The sequence below is a fragment of the Mesocricetus auratus genome, unplaced genomic scaffold (genome assembly GCF_017639785.1).
Source record: "Mesocricetus auratus isolate SY011 unplaced genomic scaffold, BCM_Maur_2.0 Super-Scaffold_100006, whole genome shotgun sequence".
In the NCBI taxonomy this organism is placed as follows: domain Eukaryota; kingdom Metazoa; phylum Chordata; class Mammalia; order Rodentia; family Cricetidae; genus Mesocricetus; species Mesocricetus auratus.
Genome location: NW_024429190.1, coordinates 45,083,577 through 45,103,732, shown reverse-complemented (window position 1 = coordinate 45,103,732; position 20,156 = coordinate 45,083,577). Strand labels below are relative to the sequence as shown.

General features: G+C 46.4%; 1 protein-coding gene across 16 annotated transcripts in view; it reads left to right on the top strand.

Annotated features, from left to right (window-relative positions):
- The window catches only part of Apbb2 (amyloid beta precursor protein binding family B member 2), a 369,114-nt gene that overhangs the window by 301,380 nt on the left and 47,578 nt on the right, over window positions 1-20,156 (top strand). For all 16 annotated transcript variants that reach the window (XM_021229678.2, XM_013116544.3, XM_005074369.4 and 13 more), the window contains 2 exons: window positions 6,915-7,061; window positions 9,241-9,368. In XM_021229678.2, the coding sequence (XP_021085337.1) occupies window positions 6,915-7,061; window positions 9,241-9,368 (275 nt within the window). The remainder of the gene's footprint in view (window positions 1-6,914; window positions 7,062-9,240; window positions 9,369-20,156) is intronic.

The following is a 20,156-nucleotide window of genomic DNA, read 5'->3' as shown; positions in this document are numbered from 1 at the left end:
CAGTCCTCTGGACGTCTACAGGCCTCACAGAAACTCTGCCAGCTCCCGGGGACTGTCTTTCCTGCTAACATCTTCTCTACTCGAAGCTTTTGCATGTTCCTCCTCCTCTGCCGACAGCCTAGCCTGCTCCTTGTATAGGGCTGTTCCTGGGGCGTCAAGCACAATCTCAAGGGGGTTTGCCTTGAACACTGTCCTATATTCAGCTCTGGGTTCTTGGACTCCCCTCACCTGCAGCTCTAGCGAGGCCCCCACAGATTATGTAGCTAATTCTTGGTGTCTCCTCCTATGTCATTTCTTTTGTGTACTCCTAAATTTCTAGCTTTTTTTTTTTTTTTGGCAGAGCCATTTAACCGCTTTCCTGAATGTTGACGAGTAACTTTTTGTTGTGTTTCCCTTCACTGTGAAATGGTGCCCCAAGTCAGTGTACTTATTGCTGTAAGCCTCACACAGTGTGTCTTACTGTTTTGTCCACAGTGATGAAGGTGCAGGCCTCTTGGTTTGGCAACCCAAATGAATATGCACCTGTAGGACTTTTTTATGCATATGATTGTTTCACTTGCATATATATGTCTGGGCACTGCATATGTGCCTGGTGCCCACAGAGGTCAGAAAAGGGTTTGGATTCATTGGAACTAGAGTTATAGATGGTTGTGAGCCACGATGCCGTTGCTAGGAATCAAACCTAGGTCCTCTGCGATAGCAACAAATGTTCTTACCTGCTGAGCCATCTTTCCAGCTCCCACTTCCGGATTTCTGAAGCAGTGCTCAGGGGAGTGTTTGGTCTGAGTGTTCACTGAGGCATCCCTCTTCCTTGGCACGCAGTAAAACATCAAAAACATGCTTATAGATGAGTGAACCCACTGTCTTACTAGCTCAACACAGCACCACACCCTTCAGGAAACTGTCTGTGACTCACTCTGGATCAAAAACCTTCTGTGGCAGTGGTTCTCAACCTGCCTAATGATGTGATCCTGTAATACAGTCCCTCATATTATGGTGACCCCAACCACAAAATTATTTTTGTTGCTACTTCATAACCGTAATTTTGCTATTGTTATGAACTGTAATGTAAGTGTCTGTGTTCTGGTGGTCTTAGGTGACCCCTGTGAAAGGGTCGTTTGACTCCCAAAGGGGGTGCAACCCAGAGGTTAAGAACCGTTGTTCTATGGGCTCCCAGCCAATACAGCTTGTGCCTTTTTGTGCCCTCATTTCAAGGTGCCTCACAGTAGATTCCCACTGTGTGTCCACTCATTAGAGGCCTTAGGAGTAGGGACTGTGCCTCACGTACCTGAGTTAGCTCCGGGAGCTAACTGGTGCTCGGTGGGTGCCATTTTCTTAGGTACAGTTGTTACTGTGGTACTTGGTGATAAGATAAAATGGTCATTCCTACAAACGAGTGTCTTAGGATTGCAGTAGTAGCTTTTAACTTTTTAACTCATCTGCCTGAGTCTCTTTAGTTTCTAAGGATCTATTCTGGCACTAGTATCATGTTCCCTCAGCAGGTACAGACTGTCACTATGCTGTAGTCAGTGTGATACCTTGTGGACATTAGTGGCTGTCTTCCTTCTGCACACGTGGGCTGGCTGGCTCGCCTGGGGCAGAGGCCTGCACGCTTCTCTTCTCTGGGTCTAATTCCTGGTCCTCCCTCACATGCACCCCCATCTCATGTTCCAGGGGTGATCTGCAGTGTCAGCCTTCTCTAATCTCGCTAGTCTATATTCTTTTTGTGTGTGTGTGTGTGTGTGTGTGTGTGTGTTTTGAGACAGGGTTTCTCTGTGTAGCCCTGGCTTTCCTGGAACTCACTCTGTCCACCAGGTTGATCTTGAACTCACAGAGATTCACCTGTCTCTGCCTCCTGAGTGCTGGGATTAAAGGTGTGTGTACTTCGGCCCACCTTTGTTAGTCTATATTAAAGGTCAGAGGAAGAAAAAAGACAGAGACCTGTAACCTGGCTGAGGAAAAGAGAAATAATCTGTCTTGGGGGAGAAAAATGATTGAGAGAGGGGAGAGTGGGGGATGGTGAGTTTGTCTTTTGGAGCCATAGAGAAGAAGGAAAGTGAGCATCAGAGGAGTCCTTACAATATGCCAGACAATATGCCACCTGCTTTGTTTCTTTGCAATCTCCTGGCAGCTCTCTGAGCTCATGTGTTAGCACTTTTCAGCAAACTTGGAGTTGCAGGGGCTGAGCACCTGCCGATTGGAATAGAGACACTGGAAGCGGACTGTGGCATAATAAAGCAGGTTTAGGACTGTGTTCTTCTGCCATCACACGGTCTTCGGTAGGTTCTCCCCAGGTACACGTCTCTCTGAAGATGGGCCTGAGTTAACTAACATAGGGGCTAAGAGACAGCTCCATCAAGTGCTTGCCCAAGGAGCTCAGATCACAGTGCAGGAAATGTACAGTGCGGGGCATGATGACAGTTCCGAGCTCAGCATAATGTGGGGCGCGGTGCGTGGCGTGGCGCAGTGCGGGGCGTGGTTCAGTGTGGGGCGTGGTTCAGTGTGGGGCGTGGTTCAGTGTGGGGCGTGGTTCAGTGTGGGCCTGGTGCAGTGTGGGGTGTGGTGCAGTGTGGAGCCTGGTTCAGTGTGGGGCGTGGTTCAGTGTGGGGTATGTATGGTTCAGTGCGGGGCGTGGTTCAGTGCGGGGTGTGGTGCAGTGTGGGGCGTGGTTCAGTGTGGGGCCTGGTTCAGTGTGGGGTATGTATGGTTCAGTGCGGGGTGTGGTGCAGTGTGGGGTGTGGTGCAGTGTGGGGCGTGGTGCAGTGTGGGGCGTGGTGCAGTGTGGGCGTGGTGCAGTGTGGGGCGTGGTGCAGTGTGGGGCGTGGTGCAGTGTGGGGCGTGGTACAGTGCGGGGCGTGGTACAGTGCGAGGCGTGGTGTGATGTGTGGCATGTTGGCAGCACGGAACATGACGACAGCTCAGGACATGGTGTAGTGCTGCACATACTGGCAGTGTATGCGTGCATTCCCAGCACTAGGGAAGCAGAGACAGGTGGATCCCAGGAGCTCACTGGCCTGTCAGCCTAGGCTCATCAGTGGTTCCTGTCCCAGTAGAGAGATGCTGTCTCGCAAAACAGAATGGATGGTGACTGAGGAATGACCCGAGGCTGACTTCTGGCCCTCATACATACATGTCTGCATGTGCAGTGAGCACGCACTAAAAATAAAGGCTAGCTAAGGTCAGGAGTGGCCAGTGGCGGCCCTGGGGTTTGAACCAGGCATTTACACTCAGAGACCATAGAGCAGTGCAACTCTGGGAAGACAACAGGGCCGCCCCTCCACAGCAGTTCTTAGAGCATCGTGGTCTACAGAAATCTTATCCACGAGCTAACACTGGCTGAAATCTGTGCGGCTAGGGCAATGTCTAAAACCCACTAACAGAAAAGAATATTCACCGATGGTGGTGCAAACCTTTAGTCTCAGTACTCAGGAGGCAGAGGCAGGCAGATCTCTTTGATTTGGGGGCCAGCCTGGTCTACAGAGTGAGTTCCAGGACAGCCAGGGCTACACAGAGAAACCCTGTCTCCAAAAACAACCACAAAAAAGAACATTGACACTAATGATTGTAATTAAACATTCAGTGATTTCTTGCTGTGAACAGACCATTATCTCATTCAGTAGCCTTAGTACTGTAACGTGGGTAATGTTACTATTCCCATCTCATATGCGAAGAAACCAAAGCCTCCAGTGGCGTACCACAGGCACTCCCTGCCTACTGAGGAGTCATGGCTTGAATCTAGATCATACCTTCCAGACCCTGCACTGCTGCTCCCCTGCCCTCTTCATCACGAGCTGCTGAGGAATGAGCAGCCATCAAAATGTATACATTAAACCAGGTGACAATGGTGCGAACTTTTAGACCCAGCCCTCAGGAGGAAGAGGCGGGTGGATCTCTTTGAACTCCAGGCCAGCCTGGTCTACAGAGTGAGTTCCAGGACAGCCAGGGCTACACGAGAAACCCTGTCTCAAAAAAAACAAAACAAAAAATGTATATATTGATTTTGTTCATAATCAATTTCTTTTTAAAAAGTTTTAAAGGGCAGGTGATTTGAATAGATATTTTCAATTCTTCCCCTAACCAAAATTGTGCTTTTGTTCCCAAGAGTCAATTTTGGTTTAAGGTAGCATAATGACTGCTTTAAGCTCCCTGACCACATGGGGGCAGCACCACGCAGTGCTGGTGCTTGCTCTTTGCTCCTCTTTGGAAAGGGCCCAGCTGGAGCCATACATGGTGGGGCACAGTATTCCCTCTATACCATTTTTCTCTGGCTACGTGGAATGGTGGTGAAGCTTTTCAGACCAGAAACTGAACAACTACATGTAGGAGCCATACCCTTATGCCCTCAAAAGCGGTGGGCTGGACCATAAATACATATTTATCTTGGTCCAAACCCTGGTGAATTCAACCTCTAGTGTTGATCCTGAGGCCTGGACAGGGTCTCTGTGATACACTCAAAAGGGAGTAGTCTTTGGGGTGGACAGGAGCTGGGGACCCGTTGGCCAGCCACCCTGATTTGGTAAGCTCTAGATCCGATGAGAGATCTACTTCAGAAAATAAAGTGGAGAAAGAGTGAGGAAGACCCCCAGCATCTTCTCTGGCTTCTACACACATGCACCTGCACACAGAGTAGTGGCCAAAGCCAAGGAACCCCAGCCCTCATCCCTAAGTGTTCATGCGTGTGCACCCACGCAAAATAATAAGTCAGAGTGCAGAAACAAAGGGGGTGCAATGCGAGTAAATATCATCCAAACCAAAAGTCAGTTCTTTTAGAGGCAGGACAGAATTGACAAGGTCAAAAAGACAAGGACAGAGGGTGGGTTGTGACACTATCTTTGCTAATGAGGGCTTGTGTTGGGAACCAGTGGGAGAGATACATTTGAGCTTCCCTGGCTCCCTGGAGAAATAGCGGAGTCAGGGAACCCAAGAGCTCAGACCCAGGAAGTGGGTTTTAATAAAACAGGGTGTTTGTTGATGTGTGCCTGGGCATTTCTGACTAGCCAGCCACCTGGAGAAACAGAGTTTGCTTTGGAGGCTGGGAAAGCAGAGCTGTTAGAGGGGTAGACCAGAGGAGTCTCTCTCTCTCTCTCTCTCTCTCTCTCTCTCTCTCTCTCTCTCTCTCTCTCTCTCTCTCTCTCTCTCTCTCTCTCTCTCTCTCTCTCTCACACACACACACACACACACACACACACACACACACACCAGAACAACTGTGAGGGGCTCCGCCACAGCTGTTCCCCAGTAGACAGGCAGCTGAGTAGCTTTTACAGTCTCTAGGCCTGCCTGCTCTTTGGGATTTATTTGTAGTAGACGCAATCACCCATACGCGAACTGCACAGCAGTAATCAGGCATTACACAGCCTTCCCCGCTAGGCTGAGAACATCTGAGAGTGGTATGCATACTGTGTTAACTTCTGTGTTTAGCATTTCGTTGAGTTCTTCCCCCTTAAGGAAGTGTGACTAGCCACTTGAGTAGGGGATACCCTCTCTAGTCGTGTTGGGGTGGAGAAGGTTAGGCCAGACTTAATGTACATCACATTTCTTCATTTCATTGTGAAGTTTGGCAGCTTCTCTTTGCTTTCAAGGAAGAAAGTCTGCCCCACCTAGCCCTGGTCTCTTTGACAGGTGCACAGCTTCAAGGGGGCCTTGGCATGCAGGGAGGGAGGGGTGAGGGAAAATTCAGATCACCTGGGGACGGCAGCTCTCATGATCAAGAGTATTGCCCATGCTGCGTGCTGTGTTTCATGTCTTGGGAGTGTGGGCTTGTTAAAATAAGCACATAATTCTTTTTTGGTTTTTGTTGTTTTGGCACGCGTGCACACACGTGCGTGCATGTGTGTGTGTGTGCACGTGCGTGTGTGCGTGTGTGTGTGTGTGTGTGTGTGTGTGTGTGTGTGTGATTCTTTATACAGCATTCTGATTATGGTTCCCCTCCTAGAGATCTTCCCAGATCTCCTTCACCCAAATCCCCAATCCCTACCCTTTCTTGCTCTCGCTCATTAGAAGACAAACAGGCATCTTTAAAAAGTGAAAATAATAATAATAAATAAACACAAAGATAGGATAAAATAAAGATAAACAATCCTGAATAGAACAAAATAAACAAATGATCATAAAATTGTTAAAAAGAGCCAAAGAGGGCTAGAGAGATGACTCATCGGTTAAGAGCACTCCAGCAACCACGTGGTGGCTCACAGCCATCTGCAGTGAGATCTGGTGCCCTCTTCTGGCCTGAAGACATACATGCAGTCAAACTAGTGTACACATAATAAATAAAATCTTTAAAAAAAAGATCCAAAGAAAAAGTGTAAACATATATAGATACAGACACACACACTCACACAAACAGGAATCCCATAAAGACACAAAAAAAATCAAAAACCATAATGTATAAGTAAAATATCTGTAAGAGGAAAAAAAAAGTCCAGACAAAACATTATGAGAGGAGAAAAATACCTCCAAAAAATACTATTGAGTTCATTTTCTGTTGGCCATCTACTGTAATGTAGTTCACTCTCTTCTATTTCCTTTGCCTTGGTACCTAATAATACCAGGTCTCTTGGGGTTACATTTATTACCATTAAAAATCTGTTCTCTCACAGGTGATACGAACGTAGAAGCTTGTGTGCCATTAGTTAGCTCTGTGACTATAATCCTGGTGTTTTCCTTCTAAGGAAAAAGTATCTGAGAGCACAGCACTAGTTAGACAAGGAAGGTTGTCCCTATGCTTTCCAAAACACAATCATCGCAATTTTGTTTTCCAATAGCAGAGGGTTTGCTGAGTTGGATGATTAGCCACAGTGAGGCAAATAAAGGTGCATTGAGCAGACCCTGTAGCTGCCTAGTCATTCCAATTAGCACGATGCAGATGGCCACGACTGAGGAGTCACTGTGTGTTGTCTGACTTTGTCTTCCAGTGTTTTGCTGTGCGTTCTCTGGGCTGGGTAGAGATGGCAGAGGAGGATCTTGCCCCTGGGAAGAGCAGTGTCGCTGTCAACAACTGCATCCGGCAGCTTTCCTACTGCAAAAATGACATCCGAGACACAGTTGGCATTTGGGGAGAGGTAAGTCACCCTGGAAACAGTCAGTAGCTACTTTCGTGTATTCTGCTGTGCTTTGTTGAGCTTGGGGCTCTGGGAGATCTTGTAGTGAGGGGCTCCAAGTGTTAGGACAAATACTGTCAATTTGATGTACCAGAGGAGCTAATGGTTAACCCCACAACAAGTCACTCAAGACCATGTCCCTAGGAGAGATCATTTCTCAGGGCTAAATGAGTTATCTGACCCTCAGATCCTCAATGATCCATCGGTAAATGATCACAGCTCAGAAGCCATCCCATGTTCATGTGCACAATGGAATGCCATCTATTAAAAAAACAGTCTTCTGGGGAACAGCCTATGACTCTCAGAGTGGCATGTGATTCTCACGCCTGCACTCATGAATACTGATGTCCTGCTCTATGAGGTGGCTAATTACCCTTTACATACTTCTCCATTTGTAACCTGACAGTCATAGCTGTAGAACTGACACCTACATTTTGTCTCACTTTTAATAAAGCGAGTCTACTTTGAGCTATTAGTTGAGATAATGTCTGAAGGCTGGAGAGATGGCTCAGCCGTTAAAGGCTAGGCTGGCAACCAAAAAGGTAAGAGATAATATCTGAATTGAAAATACTCCCAGATTTGCATTAAGATTACACCAAACAGGGAAAATCGCATTCATACTCTATGGCATGCAGAACACATTGGGAGCATCCTAGACCAACCTTGCCTGTGTCCCGCCAGCAGAACATGGGTTGGAGACTTTGCTTTCGAACTGGGCCATTGGCAACTCCACTGTTGGTTTCTCCCAGAAGTGCAGCATGATGAGAAGCAGGTCCCCAAGGCTCTCCATGGTAGAGTCTGTCCCAAGGGAGAGCCTTGCTATGGGGCTGGACTCCATTGCTAACCAGACTCTCTGATGGGAAGAAGAGTTTTCTCCCTTGCCAGAAAACCCCTGTTGAGACTTCCTGCTTTGCTGTGTCACATCCAGTCACCAAGGACCGACTCTGACAATGAAGTGTGATCTCACAATACATCCCTGGATTTGAAATTTAACAGGCTTTGTTCTCCTTCAGTCAAAATGTTGGCTTTCCCATCCTTAAGACAATTTGCTGTGATTTACGCTAACGTGAACAGCAGACATCTGCAGATCCCCTAGGTTTGAGGCAGCAGGCAATCCCTTGGCCAGGCTCTGTGGGAAGGCTTTGGCCACACGGAGTCTGTGTTAGTTACATTTGTGTTTGTGATGTCATCTGCAAATGGTTTGTCTGCTCTTGAGGGAAAGCTCTCGATCACTCTGAATGCCAGCTGCAGACACTGGCCACCTTAATACTGTCTGGCAGAGGCACTGTCTTCCTGCCCCTGCCACCCCAAGCATCACAGCTCAATCATTCTAAGAACCTTTACATCATTCTCAAAAACTGCACTGAGAGCCACTGATCCGTCCCTTTGGGATTGGAGCCCCAACAAGAGGCCTCATGGTTCAGCTCGTACAGGCATCCCTGGTTTCAGTGTGCCGGCATCTGGGCCGCCTTCTTAGGAGACCATCTTTCAGCTGGATAGCAGACAGTTAGTCATTCCTTGATTGCCCTTGTGCATGAGGATTCTATGAGGGAAGAAGAAAGTTACATAAGCTAGCATTCCTGCCCTTATAAAGCCAACCTGTATAGGGAGCGAGGACATGAATGAACCCTACAAATCCAAACTGCAGCTCAAGAGCTGAAAAGCCAAAGGTCTCCCTTTCAGTATGATGGCAATGTCCATTATAGGCTCCGCATCAGATCTTGGGCAGGTACTTAGGGCTCAGCCTTGGTGGTGTCTGCAGCCAAGCTCTCACAGGGCAGCTGAGAGTCCGGTGCAGCTCAGCTATCCAGTGTAATACTTGACATTCAGTTAACAAGCACAGGGAAGTGATGCTCACCGTCCCTTGCCGGCCACGCCCCATGGACATAGGGCTGGAAAGCGGAGGAGATGGGCATGGCTTTGAGTCAGGGAGAAGCGTGTTCTTGGCATGAAGAATGGTGAGGGGGGAGCCATTGGAGGCTGGAGGGGGTGTGGAGTTCACAAAAGAAGATTCTCTGAAGCCTTCCTGTAGGAATTTGTCTAGATCCAGGAGTATAAATAGTTAAAGATAGGAGCTGGTCAGAAAGCAGGCTGGCGCACATCAGATGTAAGGTCTCCATATTTTCTTGTTGGCTCCCAGGGCAAAGACATGTATCTGATTTTGGAAAATGACATGCTCAGCCTGGTGGACCCCATGGACCACTCCGTGCTACATTCCCAGCCCATCGTGAGCATCCGAGTGTGGGGTGTGGGCCGAGACAATGGCCGGTGAGTTCCTGGGCTGGTACAACCTAACCTCCCTCAATACGAATCCTAACAGAAACTGATTAGAGATGTAATAGACCAGAGTAAGTCTTTGCTCTTCTCCCTCGCCTCCCAAGATATCCAGGATTTCCCACCCTGGCTTCTGTCCCTCAAAGTTAGTCAGCTCCGACTTGTGCATGCCTTTGGGTCTACATTGCAAGCATTACAGCTTGGGTGGAAAGGTTTGCTGGCAGCCGGGAACCAAGGAATACCACGAAATCACACTGCACAGCAAACCTCACACAGAGTTATTGGGAGGGAAAAAACCAGGAGGGTGGCTGCCTCTGCTTACGTGAGAAACAGCAGCAAACTGAACAGGATACAGGGATTACATAGAGCGTGGGGGGGTGGAACTTTTCAGGGTGGAGCTTTCCAACATGGAGATTAGTGGAATTTCATGTCCATAGATTGGGCTTTTTACTCTGTAAGATGGGGCTGGATCCAGCAGTTAGAACAGCTAGAATGAGTATTCTGTGGGTGGAACCTGGCAGCTAGAAGTCCTTGGGGGATGGGCCTGGCCACTCTGTGACTTGAGGGACTTGCATACAGACTTCTCCCTCATTTTACCAAGTTCCCCTATGCATCAGACAATCCCGCACCCCTTTATTTCTCTTTTCTCCACATTCCTTTTCTAATCGGGGTCATTGCACTTGGGTGCATCCCGGATGCCTAAGATTCATGGCACTAGGGATGCTTCTTCCAGATGCCTCAGATCCACGCCACTAGGGATGCTTCCTCATGGGCTTGTTTGAAAGAATGAGGTCACACACAAGCCTAAACCATCTGGGTTTAAGTCACGAGTATCAGCGGCTTGGGTTTGGCTGAAGTTTTTTAGTTGAAATGTTTAGTTATAACAGTTGCCTCCCGCATGTGTTTTTATGATATTCTACTGAAAATGAGTTACTGCAAGTACTGTGAATCGTCTGTTCTCCAAGGTGACAGGAAACTGATGTTCTGATTTTCTGACCAATGTCATAGCTATTAACTTTAGCAGTTGTTACTACTACTATTGTACTTGAACCCCACTGCAAAACAATTGGACAAAAGTACCGACAGTTAACGCTTAAATGATAATCAGTGCTTGGGCAAGTCCCGAGGTATAGGGGCAGCTTCTAGCATCTTGGGTCAAACTGTTGGACATTTAAAGTGTCATGTTGAAAATGGACAAAATTGTTACAAAAGTGGATAAAAGTCGCGGGTGTCAAAGGGATGGTTTTCCTGAACCTTCTGGCTTGTTTGTTTGTGTATTTGAAATTGGGTCACGCAGCCCGTTATAAGGGAAGGGTCTGCCTTGTCTGGTACAGCCATCCTGTGAATGAAGCCCCAGTGTGTTTGATCATCTTTGACCAGTTCTGCCTCCTAAACCAGAAATGAAGGCTTATGACTAAATATTTGTCAGTCAAAGGACAAGCATTTATGCTGCAACCAGATTCGAGAAAGAATTCTCAGATTGCTGATTGGGTTAAACCTTCCTGGGAGTGCAGCACATCTCCGAGCTCTCAGTACCAGGGTGAGGAGCCCTAAGAGCTGTGACAGATGCTTTGGGGTGAGCGAGGAGATGGTCCGTATAGCCTGCTGTGCATTTGGAGCGCTGGGGTGCTTGTCTTCACTTCCGTGAATTGCTGTCACAGAGGAACTCTGAGGTGGCCGTTACCCATCTCTGGAAACATGTAGCCTCTGTAGAGGGCTCTTACTTTCCCGATTTCTGTCCTCCATATCTGTCTGTACAGCAGGAGCCAAAGTGGGCACCATTATATATTCCCACGACTAGAAATGTGTATTCAGGTCCGTTATTTGCTTTTGTTTGCACTTGACCGAAGGCCCCAAACATGCTAAGCAAGCACACTCCACCCCTGAGAGCCATCCTCAAACCTGCTGCCTATGTTTTAGATTTTACTCATGCAAGCTTTCAGTCTACACTGTTTCTTTAAAATAAAGCCAACCGCTCGCTACATGTGTAAAAGAGAAACATGATTTGGATTCTAGATGGCAAAATTGCTCAAACTCTCTGCGCCTCATTTTCTCTCATCTGAAAAATGAAGATAACGCCAGGGACAACAGCACATGTGTGTATGCACCAGTGAGTGTATATATAATAATCGGCATGATGATGAAAGCATGCAAGTGGTTAATGAATGTTTACTCTTGATTTTTTTTAAGCAACATGTACTTAACAGATGCAGCTAATTACATGGCTCCCTCTTCACGCCACTGCACGGGGAGGGGTCAGACGTCTGGTAGCGTCGAGGATGGTTGATCACTGGAGATAGGCGATAGGAAACTCTTGCAAATCCTGATGAGTTCAGTTTACCTGCAGAACAGGAAGAACCCCTCCCACCCCTACCAAAGAACACTACACAGGGTACGTGGTGTTAAGTAGTGCCAACCCCTAGGCAGTCAGGACCTCAGCAAGTCTCTGTGGTTAGTGGGACCGGGCAGGGTGTCTTTGAGCCCTTTTGGTTCAGTAAGTAAAGAAGCAAACTTGCCACTTAAATGTTCTTTTTTTTCCCATTGGTCCCCTGAGCTTTCATGCCCTGGAAGGAGCCTTTGCATTCCAGGGAGGGAGATAGATAGATAGATAGATAGATAGATAGATAGATAGATAGGTAGATAGATAGATATACACACACATAATACATATATGTATGTGTGTGTATATGTATATATATGTGTGTGTATATATATATATTTAACTTTCCTTTGCTTTTTATTCTCCCTCTCTTTTCCTTAACAGCAATTTACAAGAGCAAATTCAATTTATAATGCTGCAAAGGAGAAGGGTTTCCACTTTGCATGAATAAAACATAACAGTGTTTCATTCTGCCAGAGAAAACAAGGCCATTTTGCATTCTCTTTTGTAGCTTGCCTTGCTGAGAAAACGGCCTCTCTTGGGGGTTTCTTGATGTGGTTAAAATGAGTAAGAAAAGTATGTGTTCCAGGCTGAAAGGGCATTGCACCCCACTGAGCTGTATAACTTCAGAGTTTCTGGAAGTGCTTTGGGCTTAGCATTTTCTTAAGGCCTTCGAGGGACTCGCTTTCCTTGAAATCCCTCGGGTAGTAGCTCTACTTTGGATGAAGAGGAGATCTGGGGATGGGAATCAGGGCAAAGGACCAGGCCTGCCAGAGCCATGTTAGCGATGCTCGAGCTGGCTGGCGTCCCTTCAAAGGGTCAAGACATTAAAGGTGAGAACCACTGGTCTAGAGTCCCTGGGGAACTGTTTAACAGAGTGGCAGGTCCTTTTCACACGCTGTGGCTTTGTACTGCCCTCTCCACTGGAATACTAGTCAGTTCTATGTAGCTGTGAGAAAATGTCTCAGACAGTCTTTTTTTTTTTTTTTTAAAGAAAAGAGTATTGTGGTCCTTGATCAGTTAGCATCCTTGCTTTTGGGCTGTGGCAAGGTGGCTCTAAATCTTGAGGGAGCTACTTCCCTCGTCATTGCTGAGAGACCAGTGGGAGAAAGAAATGGGCCCAGGGGCCCAGTGTCCCCATCTGGTTCGTGTTCTTACAGGACCAGAGCACCTTCATCTAGGCCTTGCATCTTAAAGGCCACTTCCTTTAAGTGAATAGAGAACCAAGCCTTTGTGTGGGCTGTGGGGAGACACACGTATCAGTTTCCTTCACGGCCAACACACTTTGGGAAAGAATGCTCGGGGTAGTGAACTCGCTCATTTAAATTAATGGCAACACTAAATTGCTGAGGCTTGTTTTTTAAGAAAACTATGATTGCATTCGATAAATAATGAGGATAAGTGGAGACCCCATTGGGCCTGCTCTAATGAAGATAAAATTTCTCCGTAATTAATAGCAGCCATCAATAGCTTTGCATGCGCGCGCTTTTTAGGCACCGGTCCTCCCTTCTTATTCAGCTTGAACGTGTACTCTGTGAAGCGTGTGTAAGTGGGGTTTGCGGGGCAGACCTTCTCCTCCTGGAAAATGTTGTACAGAGCACTTTTCTGATTGTGATGGCTAATTTTAATAAACTCTGCATGTCACAGATTATTCCTAGACCGTCAGATGATCTCTCTTTGGCTTGGTTGTTCTGTCTGGCTTTGATCTTAGGAACCTTTTATTCATCAAATATAAAGGACTGCAGCAGGGCTGTGGTGCACGCCTTTGATCCCAGCACTTGAGAGGCAGAGGCAGTCGGATCTCAGCTGAAGCCAGCCTGGTCTTCAGAGCGAGATCCAGGACAGCCAGAGAAACCCTGTCTCAAAAAACAAAACGAAACAACGCAGCAACAACAAAAAAAGGATTGTGCAGAATATTCGTAAACATTCTCCTCCCTGGGTTATCTATCCCCAGTGGGCTTTGTGAATGGATTTGGGTCAAGCTGCTTTCAAAGGCTTTTTGCCACACATAGTGTTTGTTCCTGTCTCTGGTTTTGCTGCTTTGTTTTGGTTTCTTTTGAAAACATTGCTTATTTTTGGCTGGACCTTGACAATGCTGCAATTATTTAGTTAGGAAGAAAAAAAAGCAACAACTCCAACTGACCTTTCCTCCGCCCCTCATTCTTTGGCAGCACTAGGAATTGAACCTGGGCCTCACCCATGCTAGGTAGGCAAGTGCCTTACCACTGAGTTCTGTCCCCATCCTTTCCTCCTTTCCTTTGGGACTGGTATCACTGTGTTGCTCAGGCTGGCCTTGAACACACTGGTCATCCCCAGTCCATGGCTGTTCTCTCCTCTAGCTATGCCAACACTGGTCCACGGTCTGCTGTATCGAGGGAGGGGTGTGTTAATCAGCTTTCTGTCATTATGCCAAAATGCATGCGATGGTCACCTTTAAAAAGAGGAATTAGTTTAGCTCTGTGGAATGCCTCCTTCAAACATCTCAATTTCAGTATCCCCAGCCTCTTTCGTGGGTTCCCCTACCCGTGGAAGTCCGAGCCCTGTCTTGGAATGACTGCTCTCATAAGAATCCCTTACTGCTGTCTCCGTGGCCTTGGCCTTACCAGTGGCAATTCTTTTCTCTCTTTCCAAATAGCTGGTATTGCTTCTGCTTCTTGGTGGCCCTGCCTAGCCTTTGTTGGCACTTAAAAATGAATTAGCAGAGACTGAAGGAGGCAGTCCGTTATGTGGTGGGGGAAGTGACAGCCAGGCTTCCGTCACTGTGACAAAATACCTGAGATCATCACCTTTAAAGAAAGATTATTGGCCCTGTTGCTTTCACACTTTAGTTACACATCCATGGTAGGAACATGTGGTCAGGAAGCAAAGAGAGTGACGAGGAGCCTTTAAGAGCATGCCCCTAGTGACCTTTCGTCTTCCCAATAGGCCCCATTCTTAAAGGTTCCAGCACCCAGTGCCCAGGGTGGAGTCCAAGCCCTTAGCATATGAGCCTTTGGAAGACATTTAATATTCAAACCACAGCACAGAGCACTTGGGAGAGTTGTTTTAAGTGAGAAGCTGTGTTTATTCTATTGTTTAGCCATACTGCACTGTGTAACACATGTGCATATTGGGGGCGGGGTATCAGTCAGCTTTCGATCACTATGACAAAATACACGAAATAATCACCTTTCAAAAGGGGGAAAGGTACCGGGCAGTGGTGGCACAGGCGGTTGTGAGCCGCGTGATGTGAGTGCTGGGAATCAACTCAGATCCTCTGCAAGAGTAATGTGTGCTCCTAACCACGGAGCCATCTGTTCACCCCACCCCACCCCACCTTTAGCTTTTTTAAGCTAATCTGAGAGTAATCTATAGTTTTTGCTTCTTCTCCTGGATGTAATTTGCCGGGTCTCTGTACGGGAGACAGTTTCCTAATGCCACCCAGTTGAGGATTCTGTGAGCCAGACAGTCATAAAAGATTGATGGAATCCCAAGCTCTGCTGATGAAAGTTTAATCTGGGGTGTCTGCTGCCATGCCTCAGGGACAGGTGTCTTTGAAGAGAGAATAATAATTCTCTCCCTGTACCGCAGTATTATCCTGACCTCTAGAGTTAATATCTTTTTAATACAGCCTCATGATAAGACGGGGCATCGGGATTTTCTTGACCGGTCTGCTGACTCACCCTCTTCTCAAGTGGCTTCCTTGCCTCCCACTAATCATGCTGAGGTGCTCGCTGGACTTTGAATAACCTTTAAGGAAAGAGATTGTAAGTGATTGCCTAGAAAACTTCCCCTCAAGGAATTCAGGTGGGCATCTTCAATCGAATCAGTCATGGTGGCACTGTCACTGATGGTGCCATAGAAGCCAAATCCTCGTGAGAAGTGCCTCATCCATTTTGGTCATTCTGGCTCTACTCACTGCCCAGTGTCCTGTGTGGGTTTTAGCACCAACCAGGAGTCTTGCCCTGCTGGTTCTATATGTTGCAAACAAGTTCAATGTAAATGGACATTTCCTATTCCAGAGCCGCTTGGTCCCAAATATCTGGCAGCCACTTCACAAATTACCACACAGGGGCTTATATTACTTATAAATGCTCAGCCGATAGCTCAGGCTTGTTACTAGCTAACTCTTACATTTAAATTAACCCATATTTCTTATCAATGTTTAGCCACATGGCTTGGTACCTTTTCTCAGTACAGCATTCTCATCTGGCTTCTCTCCTACTCTGGCTCTTGCACTCAGTCTCTTCCTGCCCAGCTATCAGCCAATCAGCTTTTAATTAACAATGATGCATAATCTACAGCACTTCTAGGTCCCTAAATAAAAAATGTCCATCTTTCAAATCCTGAGTCCTGAGCCAAGTGAGCTTCCTGGATGCAGTGGGGAGGAGATGGTTGTTCTTGGTCATCTTCTGAACCGTCTTGGAGCATCCTGAGCGGTAGCCTTGGTTGGAGCCATGGCTGAGCCACTCACATAAACATGGATGAGTGTCTAAGAGCGGAGGAGATTGGAGCTGCTGTGAGCAGAGCTTCATTCTGTCACAGCTCATGTCCCAGATGCTCAGCTGGGAACTAGGTACTTGAAGGGCTGTGCATGCCCCAAGCCTCGTGTTGCTTCAAATGAATGTTCAATCTCCACTTTTCATAAACCACGTGTCACCTTGAATGTTTTGAACTCAAAAGTAGTCACCCTGAGATTTGTAGCTTCCTATTGAATGCAGTAATACAATCTGGCTGGGAGCCGATAGGAAAGAAGGGTTCAAGAGCCTCAGTTTGAGCTCAGAGAGGATCACCATGGGCATTTGAGTTCTGGGAACTGGAGCGGGTCAAGAGAAAGAAATAGAATGAGAGTCCCCATATTCAAGGCAATCGTGGGTCTTTGCTTGCATTGTTAGGGGCCTTTACACAGTGTCCTGGTCTCTCCAGCCCTCCATCTGTGGCCAGGATCATCCCTCAGTTAGCAGAAATGCATAGGGGCTTTCCACCAAGTGTTGTCCATTGCTCACCATGCTGCCATAATAACATGGTAATTGTTCCTTGAAATACATATATGCTTATTAAGTGATATACAATAAGATGTTAGAGATGGTTAGCTCAGTTGGTGAGCGCTGACCCAGTGTGCACGAATCCCTGGGTGGAATCTCCAGCAGCATAAATCAACTGAGGTGGAATACGCTGCATTCCCAGCTCTGGGGAATGGAGGCAAGAAGGTTAGTTCAAAGCCACCCATAGCTTCAGAGAGAGCTTGAGGTCATCCTGGGATCCATGAGACCCCGTAAAACAAAGCTACGTGTAGTGGTGCATATTTTAATCTCAGCACTTGGGAGGCAGAGGCAGACAGATTTTGTGGGTTTAAAGTTCACTTGTCTACATAGTGAGCTCCAGACCAGCCAGGACTACATAGTGAGACTCAAAATAAATTTTTTGAAATCAATTTATCATGGGTCATTAGCATTATTCTGACCTTGACTCTCTGTAAAAGTTGTGACTCCCGGTTCACTGTGATGGCAGTAAATGATTTGAAATCCCTTCATGGAGCTCCTCAGAGAAATCTGTAAGTTCTTCAAAAGCCAACATGTCTCAGAGCCCCCAGGATGGCGTGGTATTTCCCTGGGCTTCTCACAAAGCCAGACCAGGTATCTAAGAATCAGAGCTGGGAATTAAAGCCCTAGAGTAGACAGCGCTTGAAAGAGTTGAATTTTGGTAGAGAAAATGTATGACTATTATCCCATAAGGAATTCTTAGCCAGTCACTTGGGTCCAGACACTACTGTCATCCCTCACACTTAGGTCACCAAGGCTTTACTTCTCACTGGCCCTCATTCCTGGCCTCACTGTCCTCTCCAAGGACAAGAGTCGCCTTGCCTTCACTCCCTCATAGCTGACAACCATAGATGCAGGTGCCACGCCCCATGTTTCTGTGTTGTAACTCCAACTAGGAATTCCTATCTGCTGGGCTGTTTTCCGGAGAGTACTCCGAGAGAATGCTCTTAGAAGAAGGAAAGAGCCAAAAGGAGGGGAGAGTAGCCAGGAGTAAAAAGCCATCCATACTCCTTACCTGTGCTAGTGCTTGTACCTCCCCACCTGGTACCTACCCAGCTTTGGCTTCTTAGGTGTAGATGTCTAACTCATACCTGCTGTTTGCAACCACTAAGAAGGCATAGCTTGAAGAACACTGAGCTTAAGTATCATACATCTCAATGTTGGTGCTTTAGGGAAAAAGGGTTCCATGCCCAAATGACTTTAGGAACCACTGTCTGCCATGGCCTGTTCTTGGTGGTAGCCCCAACATCTGCCTCGGTCGTTTGAAGGCTCTGAAGAGTCCTACACTTGATATTTGTGAGCATCACCTTTGACTCCATTAACAGTGAACCACAAACTGATCCGAATTTCTGCCAGGGTAGAAAACACTAACAAACACTGATCCTGCACTAACCTTAAACCATCATGCATTGTCGCAGAGGAACGTTGTTGAGACTCTGATTTGAGGGCATCTTGTCCCATGCCTTTCTTGCAAAGCACTGCTTCATAGGGACACAGCTTCTATAGAGAAAGTTCCTACTTGTTTGATAATGCCATCACTGAAGATGTCCCTTCACATTGCCAAGGGGCCCTTGAACTGAAAATTTCTTTGAAGCATTCTAGAAAGCACTGTCTCTTAAAGAACTTGCACACGAGAATTTGGTTATTAGTAAAAAATTATGTAGTTTGCTGTGTTTCTCTTTCTACAAGGAAGTTTCAAGTAGACTTCTCAGTCATAGCGATTTTTGTGCATGGAACCACAGACACAGTCGTTAAAGAAGTGTCTAATATTTACCCTTGTTGCCTTTAGAATTACTTCCTCTGCCTTCGGCTGGATTTTAAGTTTTTACTTTTTTAAAAAATGTAAGAACTTTATATAATGTGTGCCATTTATTATAAGCCACTGATCCATTCTGGAAAGCAAGTAGATATCAATTTTAATAAATGAGCAGAGCGTGGTTATAATGCCCCATTGTCCAGTTAAAGTATGTTGTCTGGGTATTTCAAGTCCAGTGTCCTCTGGCTTGCCCATTGCTCCAGGGATGTGGAGAGCATTTTGAAACAGCAGTGTCTTAGGGTGTTCTTTTCTTCCCTATAAAGTCCCGAGTAACAAAACGAACAGCAAAGTTGAAAAATCTCTCCCTACAGCCAGTTAGTATTTATTGGCCTATTCAAGCGACACTTGTGGCTTTCTACATGAATTAGAGAACAATAAAATGTGACAGAAACCTGCCCAGCTCCAGAGGTGACACCCCACACTCCAGTTTCCGCTGCCACCAGGAATCCCATTTCAAAGATACGCAGCGATTACTAAAAGCACTATATGTAACAGATGGAGAGACATTCCTTAATATATTTCCCCTACAAATTCAGTGTCCTGGAGTCATTGTCTGTGACCCCGTCATGCCTAAAGGAAATGGTCTGATTTATCTCTATCTACCCTCTAGTTTAATAGTTGCTTTGTCTTTTTTATTGACATAATGGAGGCTGTAGGAGATATTTATAAGAAAGATAAAACCTAATACTATTCATTGAATTCACTAAGCTGGGGGTTGAAAGTGAAAGAAAAAGTTTCTTAAGATAAGATAAATTGGGAAGCTCTCAGTGCTGTTCAAATGAGAGGTGGGAATGGAGAGTATATGCCTTGTCTTCAAAATTTACTCCCTGTTAAACAAGTTTTTTTTGGTTTTCATTTTTGTGGTGCTAAGGGTTGAACCCAGGGAAGTTCTGTGCCACTGAGCTATATTCCCAGCATAAAGTTTTGGTCACTTTTAGTCGCAAGATTGCTAATCATCTCTGAAGTCTGGGATCCTCTGGTGGGAGACTGTACCAGAGAAGTATGCCAGTCAGAGCAGGGGAAGAGAGGTGCCTCTCATGCAGAAGGGGGCGCTGTGCTAAAGTCAGCCACCATTGTTCCTGTACACTTCCAAGTAATGTGAGGTAAAGTTGGTGTTCTTCTCGCTTCTTTACTTCCTCGAGGTGTCAGCCTGTGTAATTCCCTTTCCCTTCCCCCTCCCTCTGTTGTGGAATGTCTACATCTCAGAGGATTTAATAATTATTAATAGTGCATTACTAATGTGAATTTACTAGGCTCTCACAGAGACTGGCCACTGTGCTTAGCACCATGTCTTATGTTGGAAAGTCCGATGAAGGGGAGAGTAAGAAGAATCTAATCTAACTGTGTACATGTTCTGCCATCCTTTACAGTTTACTGACGGTCCATCTAGTGATCATTTTTAACCCTTACAGGAACTTGGCACGTTGTACCCCTTTGTAGATGACGAAAGCAAAGCCTGGAATGTTAATTGAATTGTTCAGTGTTGTAGCAAACCTGGTCTGAAACCTTGATTTCTAAGTGCTGGCCCAGTGCTGCACCCACAAGTTACCATCAAGAACACATAT